We start from the raw sequence: 19824 nt of genomic DNA, 5'->3' as shown, positions 1-19824 counted from the left end.
ATGTGTTCGATACTGATCGCCATCTGCCACAGTGGTGCAGGAAATATGGTGCTACTGGAATCCATTCCGTACACCCTACTACCGTACATCCTACTACCACATCGAGCTAGGTTCAACACGCCAGGGATGGAAGATGTATCAAGCAATGCAAAGCGAGTATCCAATTAATTTTAAATAAAAAAAACGTTTAGAATAAAAATAAAGGCGCTTGCAGTCTAACCCAATTGGAAGATGCCTTCTACCAATACCCACATGCTCCTGTACAAAACGTAGTCACTTAAGAGTCAATCCACTCAGATATTCCCCCCTTTTCCCAGGTGATCTGCCTTCTCGCGAGAAATAGATCCGTTCACCTTGTAATTTTCCGTTAAACTTCAACCTTGATAATCCCATCAACAGGCACATGCTTCCAGCCATATCGTTCTCGTCGCAGAAAGCCCTCGACTCCATCTTCACCGTACTTTTTGGCCACGACCGCCAATACTGCACTCCTAGCCCGCCGCACAGCGGCTCGATCATGAATATCATCGGAAAGCATCCTCCGATACAGCATTTCGGCCCTTCGAGGTCGGCCCAATTCTTTAAGAGCTTCAATTGCAAAGACATAGTGGCTGGGATCTACGTGCAGGCCACAATCATGGATCGAATGCAAGACTTTGGCATAATTGTCAAAATCCTTTAAACGGACCAAGCCCGTCAGTGCTGTCGAACATGCCTGTCCATCCACCGTGAAGCTGGGGTGCTTCACTAGAGTCTTTTTCTCGCCATTGGTTGGCCTCATCGTTATCAACAACTGTGAGGTGCTGGCTTTCACCATCCTTTCAAACCATTGCGCAACCCTCTGGCCTTGACCGGCTTTCAGCAGTCCCAGAATAAGGCATGTGTATGTCATGACATTGGGCCACACTCCGCTCACTTCCATCTCCTCAATCAGACGGACGCACTCCTCAACAGCTCCACTATCAGCGCACACCTTCACGAGCATCGTGTAAGTCCGCACATCAGGCCGTAAATCACGATCGACCATTGCGCGGAATAATCGAAACGCCTCATCTTTATTTCCTTGCTGCACATGTGCATCGATAAGCGCGTTATAGAGCGGGGTATCGGGTTCGATTTGTCGGGAATCCATGGCGCGTATCATTCTCGATACACCTTCCATGTCGCCCCGAGAGGCGTACGCATCAATGAAGCAAGTGTACGTGACCCTATCTGGTTGCATGCCGTCACCGAGGGTATCTAGCAATTCAAAGGCATTTTCGTAACTTGCTCTTCTCAGATAGGCATGGATGAGCACAGTAACTGCCCAGGAATTAATCTTCCATTTCCCAGCTTTCATTTGATTGAGGGATGCAATTGCGTCCTCCAATCTGCCAGCAGCTACAAACGCCTTGAGAACCACAACCGCGGTTCGTGCATCGCCGGCAATACCTGTTTTCAACATTGAATGGAACACTTTCAGCGCCTCATCCGCTCGTCCATTCACTGTCAGCCCCTGTATCAACGTCCGATATGTAATGGCATCGGCCTTTATTCCTCTTTTAGGCATCTTCTCCAATAGCTGCATTACGTCCGCCATCCGCCCATGCTTCAACAGGATGTTGAGGATGATGTTATAGGTATATGTCGTCGGCGTCGCACCTGGGGACTCTTCCATTCGTCGAAAAACTTCCATGGCACCGTCCACGTCACGCTGCTTGGCTAAGGCGACAATGACACCTTCATACGTAATAGAGTTTGGCGTGACTTCCGCGGTCGTCATTCGTTTCAATACATCCATGGCCATGTCGTCCTCTTTGCGTTTGAGGTATGCCCATAAGAGTGTATTGCAGATCTTGGTATTCGGAGCAATCTTCTTTTCAACAATCATTTCCTTACATAGCTCCACAGCTTCATCCACCATATCTGCCGCACACAAGGTCCACATCATCTCTGCGTAGACCTTGACTCCACATTTTTTCTTGAGCTTTGCCCAATCAAAGATCTGGGTGGCGGAGGACGGATCCCTTCGATTTCTTCGTGAACATATCCATATCATACTCGCCAAAAGATCTTCTGTAATCACAGTCTTTATCTCCTCCTCCATCTCATCGCACAAAGAACGAGCCAGATTCATTGCGTCCATCCAGCACGCGGTTTTGATCGTCTCAACATATGTTTTCTTTCCGGCACGACCAGAGGCCTTTGCTTTATTAAACAGAACCATTGCCGCATCCCGCTTCTGTTGCGCACCCAAAATCCTAATCAGAGTCGCAAACAGGTTGTCTGACACCAACTGTGGCGAACCGCACCACCACACGGTACTAAGAAACGACTCTGCGTCCGCCAGCGACATGATATCCGCATGCTCTGCCCAGACTTCATACATGCGTGACTCGATTGGAATACCAGCACTTTCCATATCTCCGAGAATGATCTCTGCCTTTTCTGAAAATGTCGGACCGCTCTCGATCCCGAGTTGAGATAATAACAGATGGAAATCATCCGTTTCTAGGGTTTTGAGAGCGTCCGATCCCCGAATATGGGTTTGATAATATCGCCATTTGGCCCGCACGGCCTCGTCAGACTCCCCTTCTACAGGTGGATGACGCACAGCTTGCTTCCATAGGTCAAGTGTTACTCCTTGCGTCATGTCTGGTCTCTCCTCCACATTTTGCTCAAGGAGTTTCGGGATTGTCGCCAGCTGGTGACTGGATCTTGCTATCTGCATGGTAATGGGACTGTGTCTTTCCCTTGGCATTCTTTTTGTTCGATGATGCTCGTCGTTTTGTGTTTGGCGGCCAGGCGCTTGAGAATGCGATCTGAACGGTTGTTTATGGACCGTGCATTTCGGCACTGTCGACATGACGCTACAGCAGTAAAAATGGACGTCGGTCAGTGCCAAAAGTCAAAAACACGGCCATATGCATTAGGACGTCTTACCGTTCACTCCAACATTGTCGCCGCTCAAAGAACACATAATGCAGTAATCTGGATATGGCCGCCATATTCTCTTGTTCTTCATCTTGGCAACGGTAGGAGCAGCGTCTGGAAGGTGATTTGCATCTAGCAAAAGTTGTCGTGTAAAAAGACGAGGTTCCTCTTGGGTTGGATCTGAAGGAAAGCGAGCATTGTGCTCCATGGTAACTGGGCTCGTCCGATTCTTAATATTGAGCAAACACATAAAAAACCTTAGCCTTCCCAGAATCAATGCCCGGTTAGCTCAATCGGTAGAGCGTGAGGCTCTTAACCTCAAGGTTGCGGGTTCGACCCCCGCATCGGGCTCTTTGCAGAATAGTTGTGCACTTTTTTTTGATCACCTAAGTGTTCCAAAATTCGATGCGCGTGCCAAACTACCAAGTGTGAAACGAGAACACAAACGGCTTCAAAAGCGCCTCAACTGCTTGAACGCAAAAGGATTTTTTATTTTTGTTGGTTGCATCAAAGGCCAGCAACAAGGACAAGAGTTGAACAAAGCTTTGTTGGGTCAACGAGCAAGTTTCAACCTTGTCCTCCCAAAACATAAACATTGAACACCTCTTGTTTTTTTATTGAAAAAGATTTGAAGACAGATGAAATTGACTGGAATTTAAACTTTTCGACCACCACCAACGTTTACTGCACACATTATTGGCACCCACCAAAATTCTAGCGGGCCGATATTTGTAGCTATTCAAACAACAAGACCGCTTTCCATCTGATATTTTTCTGCAAAACGAAATTCATTAATGGACTCGCGGTCGTCCGTCGTCAGTTGGCCAGCGACATACAGCATGCTCCCGTATCCAAACGGATACGATGGGCAGCAGTACAACAGCCATCCAAATGGCATAGCGTATCCACCTCACACATCCCACGTCCCATCCTACTACGACCCCCACCTATCCTATGACCCCCACGCTTCCTACGACCCCCGCGCTTCATATGCGGCCTCATATGATATATCCCAGCCATCATCACCCACCACACCGCAAAACACTCTTTCACTCGCAGAATTCTACGCTCGGTTTATAGACAGGAGGGTTCCACCTGTTTCGACACTGCATGGGTCATGTCTGGATTACCTCACATCCGCCCGTCTCTCACCAAAGGACGCTCAAATATGGGACTGCGAAACAGGGATGGTAGTGGCGTTGAGTGAGCGTGGTCAAAGGATTTTGGAAGATTTTGGGGAAATGAAACGACGACGGTCGGCTGTGATTGTTTTGCAAAAAGTGTGGAGAGGGTATTGTGCTCGAAAGCGGGTGAATGAGATGAAAAAGGGGATGGGTACTGGGCGGTCGGCGTCACCTGTGGATAACAAAATGGATGAACGGCGTGTGTCGAGACGGGTTACCAATCTCCGCAGGCATTTGCAGAGGGTGTCTGTTGCGTACAGGGAGATTTTGTTGAGGGATGGATTACAGGTGTGTTTCAACTTGGTTTGTTTTTTTGACAGTTGATATAGATACTCATAGCTACCGGGTTATACATTAGGCGGGTACATCAACTCCATCGCCAAAGGAGATTGAGTTTATGAAGCTCTTGAATTCGGAGCAGACTTTTCGATTATCCGCTCATCTGTCGATTTTGGCGGCAGGTGGGTCAGTGGGTGCAGATGAGGAGGCCAAAAGGCGAGAGGATGCGCGAATGTCAGTGTTGGGTACGTTAGCGACATTTTGTTTTCGGTGCATTGATTTTACCACGGGATGAGCGGCTCATCATCCTGGCATTGGCAATTACAGGGGGTCCCCTTGGACAAAAAACGCCGGCCCAAATCTACCAAGAGTACGGTCCGCGTGTCGTTGAATGGTTACGTGGTACACTATCCCTCCCGGCCGATGCACCCGGGGACATTATGACACTCCTCCAAACCGGCGATGTCCTCTGCCATTTAGCTTGTAAACTCTACCCAAGAACCCAATGTCAACTCTTGACCAAAGGCCCCGAATTCACTGTACACAAAATTATCTTTTTTCTGGAATTATGCAAAACGGTGGGCGTGAAACCAAAGTACCTCTTTTCCGTCGCGGACATTTTGATGGGTGTCGACGGGGACCCGAGTCGACGGGCTGGGTTGACTGTCTTGAGAACCGTTTGCGCACTTGAACGACAGGCGAGACGACAGGGTTGGGATGGACCGGTTATTATCCTCAAAGAGGAGGATGAGGATGGTCGGAGACGGTCGAAAAGGGCATCAAGGAGTCGAGCACGGTCTAGATCGAATAGCAATAGCATGATGGCGAGGGATGAGCAGCGAATGTCCAGACGGCCGAGTGGGGAGTCGCTTTATTCAATGTACGCGTATCGATGGAGTCGACCTGCTGCTCCAACTGATACACTCGTTCAAGTACAAGAAACAGAACAACCAACACACGAAGCAGAACCTTCTGATCATGCAGGACTTTCCGAAGACGTTTTAGCTCTTAAATACCAAAAACACCTTAGTGTCATGTCGGCTGATCCGCGTCCTAGTACACCTACTTCCCCTCCCGCTTCCGACTCCTCATCCCACATCAACCACACACGCACCCCTTCCCACTCCTCTGACACAACAGTGATTGTTACCCGCGATGAAACCCACCTTGAAAAAAGTGATGCGGGGTCAACTTACGATGATCACTCGTTTCGTGCCGTGTCAAACAACAATTTAACGCCGCCCGCTTCACCCCCACCTTCGGAAGCGACAGACGTGACTACTGATGAACATTTTGAAGAGGTGTCTAAAAAGGCTTTGATGAAAATGCAGTTGATAAAGAGGAAAAAGAGGGAAGGAGGAATTAAGCAGTTGGTTTTGAGTGAGGTATGCAAATGTTCTGAAGTACATTATTATGGTAGACTGTGCTTTAGCTGATAACCCATTCTCTCCATATCTAAAACAGGAACACTATGTACACAATCTAACTGTCATCAATTCTTATGGCGCAACATTGCTTCAAGAGCGCAAGGCATATATTCGACATGTTCGCAAAACCCTTTCAGATGGGACAGTCTCAGATTCAATGGATTCGGATGCTACTAGCGCCAACACACCACCACCTACCATCGATCCCGCGTCCTCACTCGCACGTCTGGCGGGGGAAGACGACAAAACCTACCTGACCCGCCTCCAAAACGAAACAAACGACTACATTGCCCTCTACACCGTCATGCAAAGTCTGCTTTCCCTACACGAAGATTTACTATCAGCTCTCCGAAGAGCAACAATCCCCCCACCCACCGCAGATCCCGAACTCGAATCTTTAAAAATCGGACACCCCTTTCTCCACTTTTCTAGCGCGTTAACGAGGCCGTATATTACCTACGCAGTCCTCACGACCGCTGACGCGCCTCATCGACTTGGAATTTTAAGCTCTAAAAGTACCGCGCGGGATCGGACATTGTTTGTAGAGCATATGCAGGCGAATTTTAAAGGTAAAGACCGGCATCCGGTTCTTACGATTTCGACGGAACGGGAATGGAGGCATCATTTGTTGAGACCTCTTCTCCGGCTCAAACAGTACAGTAAATTGTTGGCGGATGTTGGACGTGGTATCCACGTGGTGGGGGTTGAAGAAGAGGATGTGCGGCGTGATGAGAGGCTGTGTCTTATGGCGGGATTGAAAATAGAGGCATTGGTACAGAGTGTGGAAAGTGGATTAGGGATTGATATTTGAGCTGTTATTATTTTTGAGCTGTAGTTTTGTAGTTTTTTTTGGTTGATTGTATTGACTTTATCCTGATGACATGGGGTCTATTGTAGTGTGCAATATAGATTTTCTTTCATGGTTCAGTTACCGTATACGAGGCATCTCATCATCACACATTTTCAACATAATACTAATGACATCTCGCCATGGAAATCTGATTACATTTGCAATACCTTGTTCCTTCCAATCGCCCTTCGTCCAGAAAAAAAAAACATCATCAACTCAACAAAAAACGGAGCGCGCTCTGTCAGCCATATACGTAAGCGGTCGGAGTTTAGGGTATTTAGCGGAGGTTTGGATTCAAAGTTTTCCCTTTTGTCCCTTGTTGAATGTTTGAATATGGCTTTTGTAATACTTTGAGGGTGCTTGATTAAAAAACACACCATGTAGATCAGGCAAGTAGAGTAGGGAAAAGGCCGTTTGGATATAGGCTAGATTCTTCAAGTACATTTTGGGCAAGTTCTAGATTTTTTTTGGGAATTGAATCTTTTAAAGCCCATCAGCCAAATCCCCTTGTTATATATCTAATCTCATCAAAGTTTTTTTGAATAGCATTATAGCACTGCCACTGTAAGGGAATCTTACATGGATCCGTACTACGGAAAGCTTGCAATACAATGAATGGGGGTAACCATATTATGCTACGTCAGGTGTCTCCAAGGACTGTTATTGCTGAACGTGGGAATGTGAATGTTTGTTTCTCTGACATTACCAAGCAAATACCTTTTTGCCCTTGTATTGGCGCGTAACACCCCACCATTCATTCGGAGTATTTTCGTCCCATTTGTGGGTTGTTGAAGAAAAAGAATATGGGATACTAGTTTGCCAATATCTAAAGTGTGTGTGTGGGTTGTGTTGTTTTTCTTGGGGAACGTTTTACCTCGGGTTGAGGGATTTTTTTTTGTAGGATAGTCTTTGTAATTGGAGTGGGCAACCCACAGATTTTTTTTTTAAAAGTCCGTTTTTTTTCTTGACAAGTATCGCTTGTAAGTTTGTCTTCAGTTACCAGTAGACGTTTGAGAAGGCGGGCCACAAGCAAGACAGAGAAGAATCAAAGAGAGTCGGATACAAAGCCTTGGTACGCTTTGATTCAAACCCTCGTACGCACCCCTAGTGTTTGTGACGTTTGGATTTTTCGGTGTTTTGCTGGTAAGAACCTGCCACTCTTTCTCTTCCTCCGTCGTCTACCCGAGTCTGACTACAGTACTCACCACTAGAGTATACAAAAGACAAACCAAAACCCGTCATACAATTTGTTTCCTTGTTGGATCAACAGTCTTTGGAAGCAAACATGACCACCGAATCGGAGCCGACAACTCCGCGTATTGCTGTTGAGGATGTTGACGACGTTACCGGAATATTTTTGGATAGGTTTGAAGTGAAGAGACATTTGGGGGAGGGGAGTTATGGTAAAGTCAAGCTGGCACAAGATCTGTCAACTCATAGGATGGTAAGTTTTTTTGGTTCCTATTTGGATATTGTTTGAAAAAACACATTTTTGACCATCATTTTGCTCATGACGATTTTCTCCATTCATTCTAAATTTGCTCTCGTATCGACAATACTTGTGCCAGGTTGCACTCAAGATCATTCAAAAATCCTCCCTCAAAAAAACCTCGCACGTCACCCGCCTTAAACGTGAAGTCCGAATCATGCGTCTCTTGCATCACCCCAATATTACCAGACTCTACGACGTCATGGAGACCGAGAAGGAGATTGTCTTGTCAATGGAATACGTGGAAGGAGGCGAACTATTCGATTATATCGTTGCCCACAAGAGGCTCAAGGAAAAGATTGCGAGAAGGTTATTTCGGCAGATTGTGAGCGCTTTAGAGTATTGTCACCAAAGTTCCATTATTCATCGCGGTAAGATTCACCATTAGTTTGATTGCTATCTTTTTTTGAGAAGGTCTTTTTTGGCTGATGAATGAAAATAATGCATCTGTGGATGACAAACAGATTTAAAGCCAGAAAATCTCTTACTGGACAATGAGCGCAATATCAAGATCATTGATTTTGGTTTCGTCAAACTCTACGATCGAAACGACCAGCTCAACACCTTTTGTGGATCCCCCTTTTATGCTTCTCCAGGTATGGAGTCCCTTCCATCTGTGTTTTACTCTAGCCATGTGCCCTTACTCGGTTGGTCTTTTAGAAATGATTATGGGCAAGCAATACATGGGCCCGGAAGTGGATGTCTGGAGTATGGGAGTTATCCTCTTTGCATTGCTCAACGGTCACCTACCGTTTCGGGATCCCAATACAACTGAACTGTACAAAAAGATTGCGGCGGGGCAATACGAGACGAGGACGCAATATATGAGTGCTGGTAAAGTTCTTTGACGTTTGCGAGGCTTTTTGGTTAAAAATGTAAACAATGAACTGAGACGTCTATATTTTGGGCACTTTATAGAGAGTGCGGATCTCATTAGACGCATGTTGACCGTGGATGCGACGAAACGGGCAACCATTCAAGAAATCCGTCATCATCCCTGGGTCACGCAAGATAGCATGGGACCAGCACAATGTCTCGTTCCAGAGCGTCCCAACCAAATCCTTGAACCAGACCCAAACATTATCGCAAAGTTTCCCATGTACGGAATTGAAACCAATGTTGCGGAAAAGGCGCTGCGGTCCAAGGAACGCGGGGCAGCCTGGGCACTCTACTGCTTGCTCGTTGAACAAGAGGTGTGGGAAGCACGAGAGTCCCCCGCAGGGTCCAGAAGTCGAGTTTCGGATTCTCAGTCGACCGCTATGATCCCTCAAGGGGCGGTCAGTAGCAATGCTTCGCCAGACAGTGGACAAGCCAGTGCCCCTGCGACTGCAACGACTACGCCGACGACGACGACAACGCCAACAGGCGGGCATCGACCCTCCAATTTGACCTTGAATCTAGGCCGTGCTAGTGCGACACGCGCCAAATGGCGAGAGTCATGGCAAGAAGGCCTACGGGCAACGTTGACACCACCAGCGGTACCTACGGAAAACCCTTTTGATTCCCCGCGCACAACGACAAAATTGCGGCGGAGGGCATCAGCAACTGAGACGCGGGATAGCCGGACACGGTCTCAGCATCCTCCGCCCGTGTCGATGCAGTCGCTTCACCAGCGCGGGACTCGAGCGTCATCACTTCCACGTGGGTCGCTAACCGCCGCTGGGTCGGATCAAGAAACGGTGAATTCCGAAGGGCTGTCGCTACCCAACATTAAACAAGACAAGAACAGGGCGCCCGCCGCAGAAGTCATTTCCGTTTCACAACAACAACAACAAGGCGAAAAGCATCAGCCACACTTTGAGCACGCGGCAGCAACTGATTCGCCACAAGAAGGGCGTATCAGGCGCCGACCTTCGATTGCAGAAACCTTTTCAAACGCCCTCAACAGAATCCGCGGCTCTTCCCAAAGCCGGTCCCGGAGGCCATCAACAACAACTGCCACGAGTCCAACGTCATCGACACCCGAGAATTTACGGATCCAGACGTCGTCACCCGCAAGCCTTGCGCGACCCAGTAAGCCGTTTGGCGCGGATACGACGTCCATGAAACCACCCGAAGAAATCGTATCGGAAATCGAGCGCGTCCTCAACACCAACCGAGTGCAGTATCAAACCAATCGGTACAAGATTCACTGCACAACGGCACAATCTACGTTTGAAATTGAGATTTGCCGTCTGAAAGGGACCAACATGCATGCGTTGCAGCTGAGCAGGAAGAAGGGGTCGTCGCTTGCGTACCAAAGCATTTGTCAAACGTTGATCTCGCAGTGGAAGCTGTAATAAGCTTGACTGTTTAAAAGGTTTTTATTTTTTTTTTATAACACAACTACATACACAGCCCCCCCCCCAAAAAAAAAAACGTATGAGATTTTACTTTTTTTCCCTGGATTTTCGTATATTGACCCTTTGTTACCTGATGCCTTTTTGTGGGGGGGGGGGGGGGGGGGACCATTCATTGCGTATGCATGTCGTATGTGTGTATGTATGTGTGTGTGTTCTTGGCTCTGCCTGGGCTGATTGCTCAATTGTGTCCAAATCTTGTCATTGGTTGTCATTTGTCACTCATCTTCCTCCTGCTCGTCGTCGTCGTCTGTTTCTGAATGTCGTTTTGCTTGGTTTCTGTTCCGCTCCTCCGGTCGTCCCGACATTGTGGCTGTCCATGTCATCTGACCAAACCCAAAGATGTGAAATGCCGCCGGCTAGTGAACGCCCAGTTGTTGATATAAAATTTGCAGGGCTCTACCAAGGTACCAGATTGATGGATTCGGATGAATCGACGGAAGTTAAAAGGGACTGATGGGAGACACTTTTCGTCGGTTTCTTTCCTGTTGCTTTGCCATGTGTTTTTGGCAATTGCACATGAAAACGCACGTTAGATACATTGGATCACTCTTGCAGCCCTCTGACAGCCTGTGGCAGCCTGTGGCAGCCTGTCGCAGCCTCAGCAAGGAAAAAAAACAAAAGTGTTGTTGGCAAAATGAACCCTCGGCACTGCGGTAAAAATGAATGGGACCAAGGCCAGAACGAGCCTGGAGAAATAGCGCCCTTTTTTTCTGTTGGCACAGTTGTTATTGTGATGTGAGATTTGGTGATGTGATCATCTCCCATTGGAGAAACTCTGCCTGTTTGTCCCCATTGTGTCAGCCATTTGAGGGGAGAGGCCACGGGACAAATGAGAGTGATATTGAAAGAGCAAGTTGCCAGAAGAATAGGAACAAGATGTGCTTTGTCAGCAAATTGCATTGCAAAAAGTGATTCTTTTCTTGTCTCTCGCCATCTATACGATCCAAAGGAGAGGATGTGGTCAGGACTCGCCCACCTACAAAACACAAACACCGCAGCAGTCGCAGCAGCCATAAGCTGCAAGCCAAGAGAGATTTGAACACTTGGCTCTGCAGAAAACGGAGACCCGCTTTTGTCCCTCCTTACCGAATCTCTGGAATGGTTTGCCCTTTTCCCCATCCACCCAACACCCATACACACCCAGCACACACTCTTCTCCTCCCCAGCATAACTGTACAGGATAACTGCTTCCATTCTCACGCATCTTATGACAAGGGCAGAAGGAAAATGCTTTCACAGAAAGGCTGTTTAAAATGCACAAGTCTCTCTCTGCGTATTGTCCAAAAGTCCGTCGTCGTCGTTTGTCTTATTGTTTGCGGCTTTTTGGCAACTCTTTTGCCCTTATAATCCACGAAATTAAAAGTTTTTGAAAGAGGCTTTTCCCCAAATTGCCTCTTCTCCCCGCCGCCTTCTCTCCCCCCCCTACGTCCCTCCCCATCGCACACACGCCCCAAAACTACACACACTAATAACACGATAAAGTTTGCGTATACTGTTAAGCGCGCTATAAAAATACGAGAGCCCTTTTGCATCGGACAAAAAGGCCCATACGATTTCATTGCGCTTTGCTTGATTCCGGCTTTCCCCCTCCTTCTCTCTCAAAGTGTTTTTTATAATTTTTTTTCTTTTTCCGCCTGGAGACTTGGCCCCCCCTTTTTTTATTTTCTACAAACTGCTTGAAAATTGACCCCCAGGTTGCAAGCGTTCCAGAAACTCGTATCAGGACCCAGACCCAGACCTTCGTCCATCGTTCCCTCTCTCTCCCCCTTTAGAAGGCCATTTCCTCGGCGTACGGCGACCTTTGGAACACACTTTTTGGCACACAACCCCCACGGCAACACACACACACACGGCGAGCAAGGTCGAGTAGAGCAAACAAGGTCGAGAGCTTGCAAGGCCCCCCTCCCCTCCCGACAGGCAACAAAGGGACCCTTGACGTAAACACACATACACACGCAGACGGGGGAAAAGAGACACGGCGATTTATAGCACTTGCAACGCACACACACACACACACACACACACACAGACTCGCTCTCGCTTTGTTGGTGTTTCTACGCAACACACACACACGCGCGCATCGTTTAAACACGCATACACACACACACATACGTCGGTTGTTGTTTGTTGGCAATGAACCCGGAGCCCGGCAAAATGGCCAGTGTCAGCGACAATACGCCGTATACATTTGTTCCGCACACGGAATATCTCAATAGCGAATCCCCCTTGAGTTTGAGGTAAAGAGACACAAAAGAGAAAAAGTGCTTGGAATATAAAGATATACTCCGCTCACCTCCATGATGTGCGCGCGCACAACGCTAACGGACTCGTTCCATCTCTCTTTTTTTTTTTTTATTTCTTTTTGTTATTCTAGAGAACACCAGTTGACTATTCGACAACAGCCGGAACGCGCGCGAGCATGCGGCTTTACCGATAGAGGTAAATACCAAAGCACCCCATTTGGGCCATTTGGAACAAACTGCCAAAAACAGATTGATGGTCGTCGTCGTCGTTATAGATGCATTGTTTACATTTTTAGTTCTCTTGGTTCTCGCGCTAACGTACGTTGTTTTCTTCTTTGCAGGAGATCGACGTCCGCTAGACCCACCGCCGGTTGCGCAATGTAAGTTTCCAAACAAAATGTTTATCTTTTGTTGTCTCTACTGGAGATTGCTTTTGCTGACGCGTTTTTTTTTGGGTTCCGCTGTTGAATTGTTTTGTCTAGTGCACGTTGCCAACCGGCACACTGGCACCATCTACTCGTAAGTCTCCGCCCGGCCAATGCGTTTTCTGTCTCCCACACATGTCATCTAACGCGGCGCAAATCACAACAGGGATACCCTCCACAATCCATATTACATGTGTTATGCAACTCTGTGGCATCATGAAAAGGATGAAGAAGTCGTCGGCCGCGAGGATGAGAACGGGCGGCATCTTCTCAATGGCACTGTCGTAACCTCCATGGCCCGGCTCAAGGATAACGAGAACGTCGATGGAGCCTTTTTTGTCTTTTGCAATTTGGGAGTCAAGATTGAAGGGCGGTTTAGACTCATGTTGAATTTATTTGAGATTAGTGGGTGAGTGGGATCCATTCCTATGTTCACTCTCTGCAGAATGGTATTCCTCATCATTGCGGCCAATGCTTTGCTTTCATTGTAGAGGTGCGGTTCATTGTCGCGCAAAGAGTTTAACGGAGCCGTTTTATGTCTATGGAAAATCGTTCCCGGGAATGGCTGGTATGCACAACAGAGTTTTGTTACACGTCCTCTGAGTACTAACCGAGAATGCATACTGAAACAACAGAATCGACGCCGCTTTGCCGGTGCTTTGCTGAACAAGGCGTTCGACTACGAGTTCGCAATGAACCTAAATTGCGCCGGTAAGCATTTTTCTCTTGCATCATATCGTTTGTTGATAAGCACACTCACTCACAAGGTTTTCACTGTCAACAGCAAAGTCATCAAACGCAAAACAGAGGACCATCATGATACCAAAGACCCGCCTTTTGCACAACCACCGCCAGGCTATGACATGAACCGCTCGGCAAAGCGGCTCTCCAACGAGCAAGTGCGGAGACCGACTTACAATGGGAAAGAAACCGTCAGAAGAGTTCATGTGGCTCCCAGCTCCCTCCTTATCCAATCACCCACTTATTTGGCCACCTCCCCTGCCTCCGAGCTGGATCATCTCCCTTATGCTTCGCTCAGCATGGGCGACAGTCCTCTTCCCAGCCCCATATCCACCGTCGGCGACCGGCGCAGCAGCATCGCCTCACATCTCTCCACAGGCAGTTCTATGGATACCTGGATGGGACCGCATCCTCCTCGTATGAATGGCCTTCACAGAACAGACATTCCATCCAATCACGCAGCTCCCCGCATCTCTATCGACAGTCTTGTGACGGGTGCCCCGCTGCCAGCCTACCATCCAAACCGCGAGATAACCCAACAGATGCCGCCATACGATCGATACCCCCTCCCCGGCATTCACGATATCTCTCATGACCAACCAAGCGCCCCCAACCTTCCACCGCCGCGTCTCAACTCTGCCTTTCATCCGTACACCCGCTCGTCGGACCAAGGTAACAGAGCGCAGTCCTGGAGTACAAACTCCCACGCACCACACACACCCACCAAACTCACTGTCTTGGACGGAACGCATCATAGCACGTCTGTGAAACGGACTCCCTCCCGTACGCCCACTCGCGTCCCGGTGTCGCCTATCCGGAATCCAAGCTACGAGTACCATTACACACCTTCTGTACCTCCTGCTGCAACCGACCATTATCATCAATACACTCCTAGAGGGGTGTACGAGAGGTTTGAAGAGAGGTACGAGGGTATTCATCATATGCAGCAGCAGCAACAACAGCAACAAAGAGAGGGTTTAATGAGGAGTGGAAGGGCGCAGGTACCGCCTGCACCCCATGCGTGGTATTAAGGAAAAGTCGATTATGGGGTTGCGCACAACTGTCTTTTTCTTTTTTTTTTGTTGTCGGATAGTTGATTACATGGACAAATAGTGGTTTGGAACAAAAGAAGGAGGAAAAAAAAACTGAAAAATGGAGGGAATGGGCTGGTTTTGCACAAAAAACGAGTCTTCCCCCATCGCACGTCATGTGTGGTTTTATTATTTTTTTTTCTTCTTGTAATATATTGCCCTCAAGCGATTATTTTGTTATGTGTTTCTTTTTTTTTTTTTTTCTTTGATGGGATTCTGCAGTGTGCTTCCAAGAAAAGACGTATTTTCGTTAGTTTTTCGTAGGATGTGGACTTGGTCATAACAGATTAATAATGTGCACACAATACATTTTTTTTGGTACTGCTCCCAGTGGACCTGCATGAACTACAATGAATACATTTTCGAACTTGATTGTCCGTCGTTTAAAATATCAAGTGCAGACAATTTCGTCATGAAGATAAACAAACCATAAATGGCACAGTCATCAACACGCAGAGTGCGTGTTTGTGAAAAGGGTGTGAATCATTTCAGTATTTGCATCACAATGCCACCACGGAAAGCACCTCGTTCCAATCCACAGCCCCGTCCCACACCTGTACCTCCACCCTCCAAACTCCGACCCATCCTCCTCCTCCTTACAGGCGGATTCCTCGCCTACCTCACAAGTCATCTTCTTGCCCATTTTAACGTGTTTCCAGTCCCGATCGCACTCCACGACTCTATTCAGAAAGAACCGTTGCGGATCGTTGCTGTGGGGGATCTACATGGAGATTATGCCAATGCTTTGGCGGTTTTGCGAATGGCGGGGATCGCGAACCGGAAAGGGGAATGGGTTGCTGGACGGACGGTTTTTGTTCAAACGGTTCGTACCGTTTTTGTTTGAAAACATTCTTTTTAAAAAGCACATAAATGATGCATTGGTTGTGATATTTAGGGAGATATAGTCGACAGAGGACCCGATACTATCCGATTATACAAGCTCATGCAGAATCTATCTGAACAAGCTGTCACAGCTGGTGGAAAGGTAAGACTCTCGTTTTGGCAGTCAACAAACATTACTGTATTCCTCATATCCTGCATAGGTCATTCCCCTTTTAGGCAATCACGAAGTTATGAACATGATGGAAGACTATCGATATGTTACACCAGAAGATATAGAGAGTTTTGGTGGGTTGGAACAACGAAAGCGGGATTGGGGACGGGAGGGTAATGTTCCTTTGTTTGTGCATATACACCATGGTCGATGGCTTACTTGATACCCTCTTGTTAGGATGGCTGGGAAAGTATTTGCGAACATGGGATATTGTAGCCAATGTGAATGGGACCATTTTCCTTCACGGCGGGTAAGTCCTTTTCTGTTACATGGAACCGTTTACATGACGTTTTTTCTTACCAACTCAATTCGATCTATAAGCCTACACCCCAAGTGGGCCCACTACGGTATTCCCACCCTCAACACCGAATCACAAACATACCTCCAAACCCTGCCCCCTTCCAAACTCTACCATGTCCCACTATTTGGAGGCGATGGTCCCCTCTGGTACCGCGGTTACGCTCAAGACGACGAGCGCGTTGTCTGCAAAACGCTCGAGAATGCCCTCAACGCCCTCAAGGTATATTGCACACTATTCCTCCCCGTCTTATCTACCCCTCTAACTGGCATCACAGGCTCATCGCATGGTCATTGGCCACACACCCCAACTCCGCGGAGAAATCCTGTCTCGATGTAAGAACCAAGTCCTTGTGATTGATGTCGGTATATCGAGCGTGTATGGCGGAAATCGGGCTGCCTTGGAAATTGTGGGGGATCGCCTTGTTGGGGTTTACGAAGGGAGACGGGAGGTGATTGCTGAGTGAAGTTGATTTGTTGTTGGGTGGGTGCTGGAACATTTGGCTGGACCTTTTTCTAGCAGATCTCGCTCCGCTCCGATCGATCTAAGTTCTTGTCGGTGTGAGACAGGGATGGTCAACAATCCCGCCTTTTGAATCATTTTATTTACCAAACCTTTACGCCTTTTCAAAATCTCATTTATAATATATCTGTCCCCTACTATGTATCTCTGGTCATCCAAAAATGGTCGGAATCACATTCAGATTATCGACAGGTGCGAACGGATAAAGATCTGTTCGTGACGTTTAGATCCAACCCGGCTCCGTTTTTTTTTTTTCCAAGTGGGGCGGGGGATACGCTAAGGTCATATTAATCCCTTTACACATAATATCCCTTTTTTTAAAATGCCTACTTGCATCACAATCTTCAGACTCTGGGTGACATAAAAACGCCCTTTTGTTGGCGAGTTTTATTGTAAATGCCTCCGGTAAAAGAGACAAATACGATCAAAAATGAACCCTGCAACATTTAATGGCTGAGGTGTTTTTTTTTTTTCCTTCCCCCAAAGTTCCGATTGTAAGAATGCTGTTTTCGATTATAGGTGGACGACCAAGCAAGAACGCCTTAAGGCTTGTCTCCTTGTCTCCCCAAAGGGGGGGCTCATTCATATGTTTAGATTGGGGTATTGAAAAACAGTTTGGTTTTTCTTTTTGGCTGTGCAATTCGTTTTCTCACACCTTTTGCATATGTCTTTACGTTATTTTAGCCACTTCACATGGAATTTTCATTTGCTTTTCTTTTTCATGCTTCCGAGCTCTGGTAATCTTGCTGGTTCATTCCTTACCTTGTGCACAGGGATGATAAACCTTTGTCTTTTGCCTTGGTTTTCTTGGGAGTATCAGGTGATGATGATGATGATGACGAGATTGCAAGTAGGAGTGAATACGGCGGAATCGGACAAGCAATGTGGGTTTGGAGGGAGCTCGCCGTTGAAAGAGAACGTTTGAGCAAATCTATTTTGTGATGATCATTTCTTGCTCACGTCTGTTACCGATGTGATTGTATCATCGAATACTATGATAGAGCGAGCCTTTTGTCTCAATTCAAACACAAGTTTCCCTTAACCGCCACTATAACAATCTTTTGATTGACTTTTCAATCCAAACCATTTTCTTGACGCACCCTCAGTAGAGTGAACCCATCTTTCGTTGCACTTTTTGACACTCATTCCCTTTCTTGGAATACCTGCGCACTTTTTAGGATTCCAAATCATCTCGGATTCGGTATTGTTTAATCCAGTTCCATCATCCCGTTATTACGTACAATTGTCATTATGTAAGATGCAGAGCAACTGTTGCAACCAATTCCTTCATATGGCGTTCTCTACATTACTACACTTATTAGCAGTGTTTGTTATCAGCCAGCGGGATATTTGAGTCAAATGTATTGTATTTGTGATGGGACGCACAGCAGGGATATGGTGCTGATAATCAGATGTTGAGTCGATGTTATGAAGGGGATTTGCGCGGTTTAGAACATCCGAACCCGACTACTTGACTAAATATCAGTTGACAGTGGGCGACATGTGAACGGAGCACCTGTGGCAACTCTTTTTTTTTTGTATCGTCATCAGGTGCTGGATTACAAGTACTTTTTGCTCTGCGGCTATGACTTGTGCATGGTTTTTGTTCTGCTATGTACAGTCTTTGTTTTGGGGTAATTGCAACGCACCGAGATCCGTGAGATGTTTAGCGAGGTAAATCTCAATGTGCACCAGGAAAAAGTGTTTGGACATTACTGGATAGGGGACTACGACATTGACAAACTGAGGACCTATGTGTATATAGTTTTGTGCTGAATAAGTTCGGGCAAGGTCGATCCGCCCCTTTTAGAGTTTATCATGATCAGCGACAAACTAGTCTTCTCGCCTGCAAGATTTTACGACGGCTGTGATTTGGTTTTACTTTGCAACGTCCACGCTTCTCTCAAAGGTGACCATTACTGCGTCAATGACCCTTTTAATAGAAATATGCCTTATCTGTGAAGGCATTAGCACCGTTCTTCGTTGCTCATTTTCCTGCAAACATGCAGTAGTCGCTTTGTGTGGCAACACGCAAAGATGGCTACTCTACTAGATTATAAGAGTGAGGATAGAATTATACTGTTTGATATCAAGGTCCTTGGTTCTGTATTTCTCGTCAGAATAGTCGATCTCGACAAGGTGGGGAACTCAAATTCCTTTCTTGGAAAGGTTTTGCTCATAGGGGTTCCAAAGCCCCTAAAAAGTCATCGGGAGCCCCCCCACCCCTCCCAATTTGGGGGGGGGGGGGGGGGGGGGGGGTTCAGACCAGGGAATCCCATCTCGTAAAAGAAAACACAAAGAGATCGTTACGTATCATGAACTCACACACAAGTTTTTGGAGTAAAAAAGACCTATATGACCATAAAGCTGAGTTGGACATTTAAAAAGGACATGAGAATACTCAAACCCAATTTATCCCATTCTTTAAAACCAACTTTCTTTGCCCACTTTACACGAACCAGTAGCACACATCCAGTACCCATCCATCGCACTCTACGCCCCCTCACAACAACAAAGTTTATCTCTTTTAAAAAAATGGCAACCACCGAACGCCCTGCAGCATCCCTCCACGCCGAACACAAAGGCCCCTGCACAACGGAAACAGACCACGGAAAAGGCACACCCAGACCTGGTTCCGAAATCGAGAAAACCCGCGCTGAACTCAAAATTGGTGATCGGGTTGAGTATCATCCCGTTGAAGGTTCTATGCAGACCACGACAGGTACGATTGAGGATATTGAGACCTGTCCAGTCGACATTGGCGGTCGTCATGTTCGGGCTTCCCCTGAGGAGCCGAGGTACTTTATCAAAAATGATCATACTCAAAAGACTACTGGTAAAGTCATTTGTTTATTTACGTTTTTGGAAATCAAGATCTAATTACTTACAATATTTTAAAAAGCCTATTTCAAGAAAGCGATCCAAAGGAAACTTGAGTGATGCGTTATGTACTTAGCTGTTGTTCT

The 19824-nt window shown here is 47.0% G+C and overlaps 6 protein-coding genes and 1 non-coding gene across 7 annotated transcripts; 6 read left to right on the top strand and 1 right to left on the bottom strand.

Moving 5' to 3' along the window:
- Positions 1-367: 367 nt before the first annotated feature.
- SPPG_06793 (pentatricopeptide repeat domain-containing protein) lies at positions 368-3121 on the bottom strand (the record flags this gene model as incomplete). Its single annotated transcript, XM_016754992.1, has 2 exons — positions 368-2835; positions 2923-3121. The coding sequence occupies 2 exons, from the start codon at positions 3119-3121 to the stop codon at positions 368-370; spliced, it is 2667 nt and encodes an 888-aa protein (XP_016605838.1).
- Positions 3122-3191: 70 nt separating this feature from the next.
- On the top strand, positions 3192-3264 carry SPPG_10167. Its single transcript has one exon. It is a non-coding gene; the product is annotated as a tRNA-Lys (tRNA).
- A 119-nt stretch (positions 3265-3383) lies between these two features.
- Positions 3384-6792, top strand: SPPG_06792 (uncharacterized protein). The gene is made up of 4 exons (XM_016754991.1): positions 3384-4385; positions 4456-4621; positions 4704-5761; positions 5841-6792. The coding sequence occupies exons 1-4, from the start codon at positions 3708-3710 to the stop codon at positions 6612-6614; spliced, it is 2676 nt and encodes an 891-aa protein (XP_016605837.1). The 5' UTR covers positions 3384-3707; the 3' UTR covers positions 6615-6792.
- An 861-nt stretch (positions 6793-7653) lies between these two features.
- SPPG_06791 (CAMK/CAMKL protein kinase) lies at positions 7654-10570 on the top strand. Its single transcript, XM_016754990.1, has 6 exons — positions 7654-7796; positions 7865-8097; positions 8222-8513; positions 8607-8738; positions 8803-8976; positions 9061-10570. Exons 2-6 carry the CDS (start codon positions 7939-7941, stop codon positions 10419-10421), a joined length of 2118 nt encoding a protein of 705 aa, XP_016605836.1. The 5' UTR covers positions 7654-7796; positions 7865-7938; the 3' UTR covers positions 10422-10570.
- A 1786-nt stretch (positions 10571-12356) lies between these two features.
- On the top strand, positions 12357-15153 carry SPPG_06790 (uncharacterized protein). Its single transcript, XM_016754989.1, has 8 exons — positions 12357-12721; positions 12859-12923; positions 13069-13107; positions 13210-13246; positions 13319-13561; positions 13644-13720; positions 13788-13863; positions 13937-15153. Exons 1-8 carry the CDS (start codon positions 12618-12620, stop codon positions 14922-14924), a joined length of 1629 nt encoding a protein of 542 aa, XP_016605835.1. The 5' UTR covers positions 12357-12617; the 3' UTR covers positions 14925-15153.
- Positions 15154-15453: 300 nt separating this feature from the next.
- On the top strand, positions 15454-16993 carry SPPG_06789 (uncharacterized protein). The gene is made up of 6 exons (XM_016754988.1): positions 15454-15807; positions 15880-15969; positions 16028-16151; positions 16216-16288; positions 16360-16558; positions 16614-16993. Exons 1-6 carry the CDS (start codon positions 15490-15492, stop codon positions 16800-16802), a joined length of 993 nt encoding a protein of 330 aa, XP_016605834.1. The 5' UTR covers positions 15454-15489; the 3' UTR covers positions 16803-16993.
- Positions 16994-19393: 2400 nt separating this feature from the next.
- Positions 19394-19798, top strand: SPPG_06788 (uncharacterized protein; the record flags this gene model as incomplete). Its single annotated transcript, XM_016754987.1, has 2 exons — positions 19394-19694; positions 19761-19798. 2 exons carry the CDS (start codon positions 19394-19396, stop codon positions 19796-19798), a joined length of 339 nt encoding a protein of 112 aa, XP_016605833.1.
- Positions 19799-19824: the final 26 nt, after the last annotated feature.

The sequence above is a fragment of the Spizellomyces punctatus genome (assembly GCF_000182565.1).
Source record: "Spizellomyces punctatus DAOM BR117 chromosome Unknown supercont1.13, whole genome shotgun sequence".
NCBI lineage: Eukaryota > Fungi > Chytridiomycota > Chytridiomycetes > Spizellomycetales > Spizellomycetaceae > Spizellomyces > Spizellomyces punctatus.
This window is presented reverse-complemented; position numbering and strand designations above follow the sequence as displayed.

Excerpts from the sequence above, each read along its gene's own strand:
- SPPG_06789 (XM_016754988.1), top strand. The coding sequence starts at position 15,490 with ATGCCACCACGGAAAGCACCTCGTTCCAATCCACAGCCCCGTCCCACA. Across the intron at positions 16,289-16,359 it reads ACCATTTTCCTTCACGGCGG|CCTACACCCCAAGTGGGCCC; the intron begins GTAAGTCCTTTT and ends TCGATCTATAAG. Across the intron at positions 16,559-16,613 it reads ATGCCCTCAACGCCCTCAAG|GCTCATCGCATGGTCATTGG; the intron begins GTATATTGCACA and ends CTGGCATCACAG.
- SPPG_06792 (XM_016754991.1), top strand. The coding sequence starts at position 3,708 with ATGGACTCGCGGTCGTCCGTCGTCAGTTGGCCAGCGACATACAGCATG. Across the intron at positions 4,386-4,455 it reads TGTTGAGGGATGGATTACAG|GCGGGTACATCAACTCCATC; the intron begins GTGTGTTTCAAC and ends GTTATACATTAG. Across the intron at positions 5,762-5,840 it reads AGCAGTTGGTTTTGAGTGAG|GAACACTATGTACACAATCT; the intron begins GTATGCAAATGT and ends TATCTAAAACAG.
- SPPG_06790 (XM_016754989.1), top strand. The coding sequence starts at position 12,618 with ATGAACCCGGAGCCCGGCAAAATGGCCAGTGTCAGCGACAATACGCCG. Across the intron at positions 12,924-13,068 it reads ATGCGGCTTTACCGATAGAG|GAGATCGACGTCCGCTAGAC; the intron begins GTAAATACCAAA and ends TCTTCTTTGCAG. Across the intron at positions 13,864-13,936 it reads AATGAACCTAAATTGCGCCG|CAAAGTCATCAAACGCAAAA; the intron begins GTAAGCATTTTT and ends CACTGTCAACAG.
- SPPG_06791 (XM_016754990.1), top strand. The coding sequence starts at position 7,939 with ATGACCACCGAATCGGAGCCGACAACTCCGCGTATTGCTGTTGAGGAT. Across the intron at positions 8,514-8,606 it reads AAGTTCCATTATTCATCGCG|ATTTAAAGCCAGAAAATCTC; the intron begins GTAAGATTCACC and ends GATGACAAACAG. Across the intron at positions 8,977-9,060 it reads GACGCAATATATGAGTGCTG|AGAGTGCGGATCTCATTAGA; the intron begins GTAAAGTTCTTT and ends GGCACTTTATAG.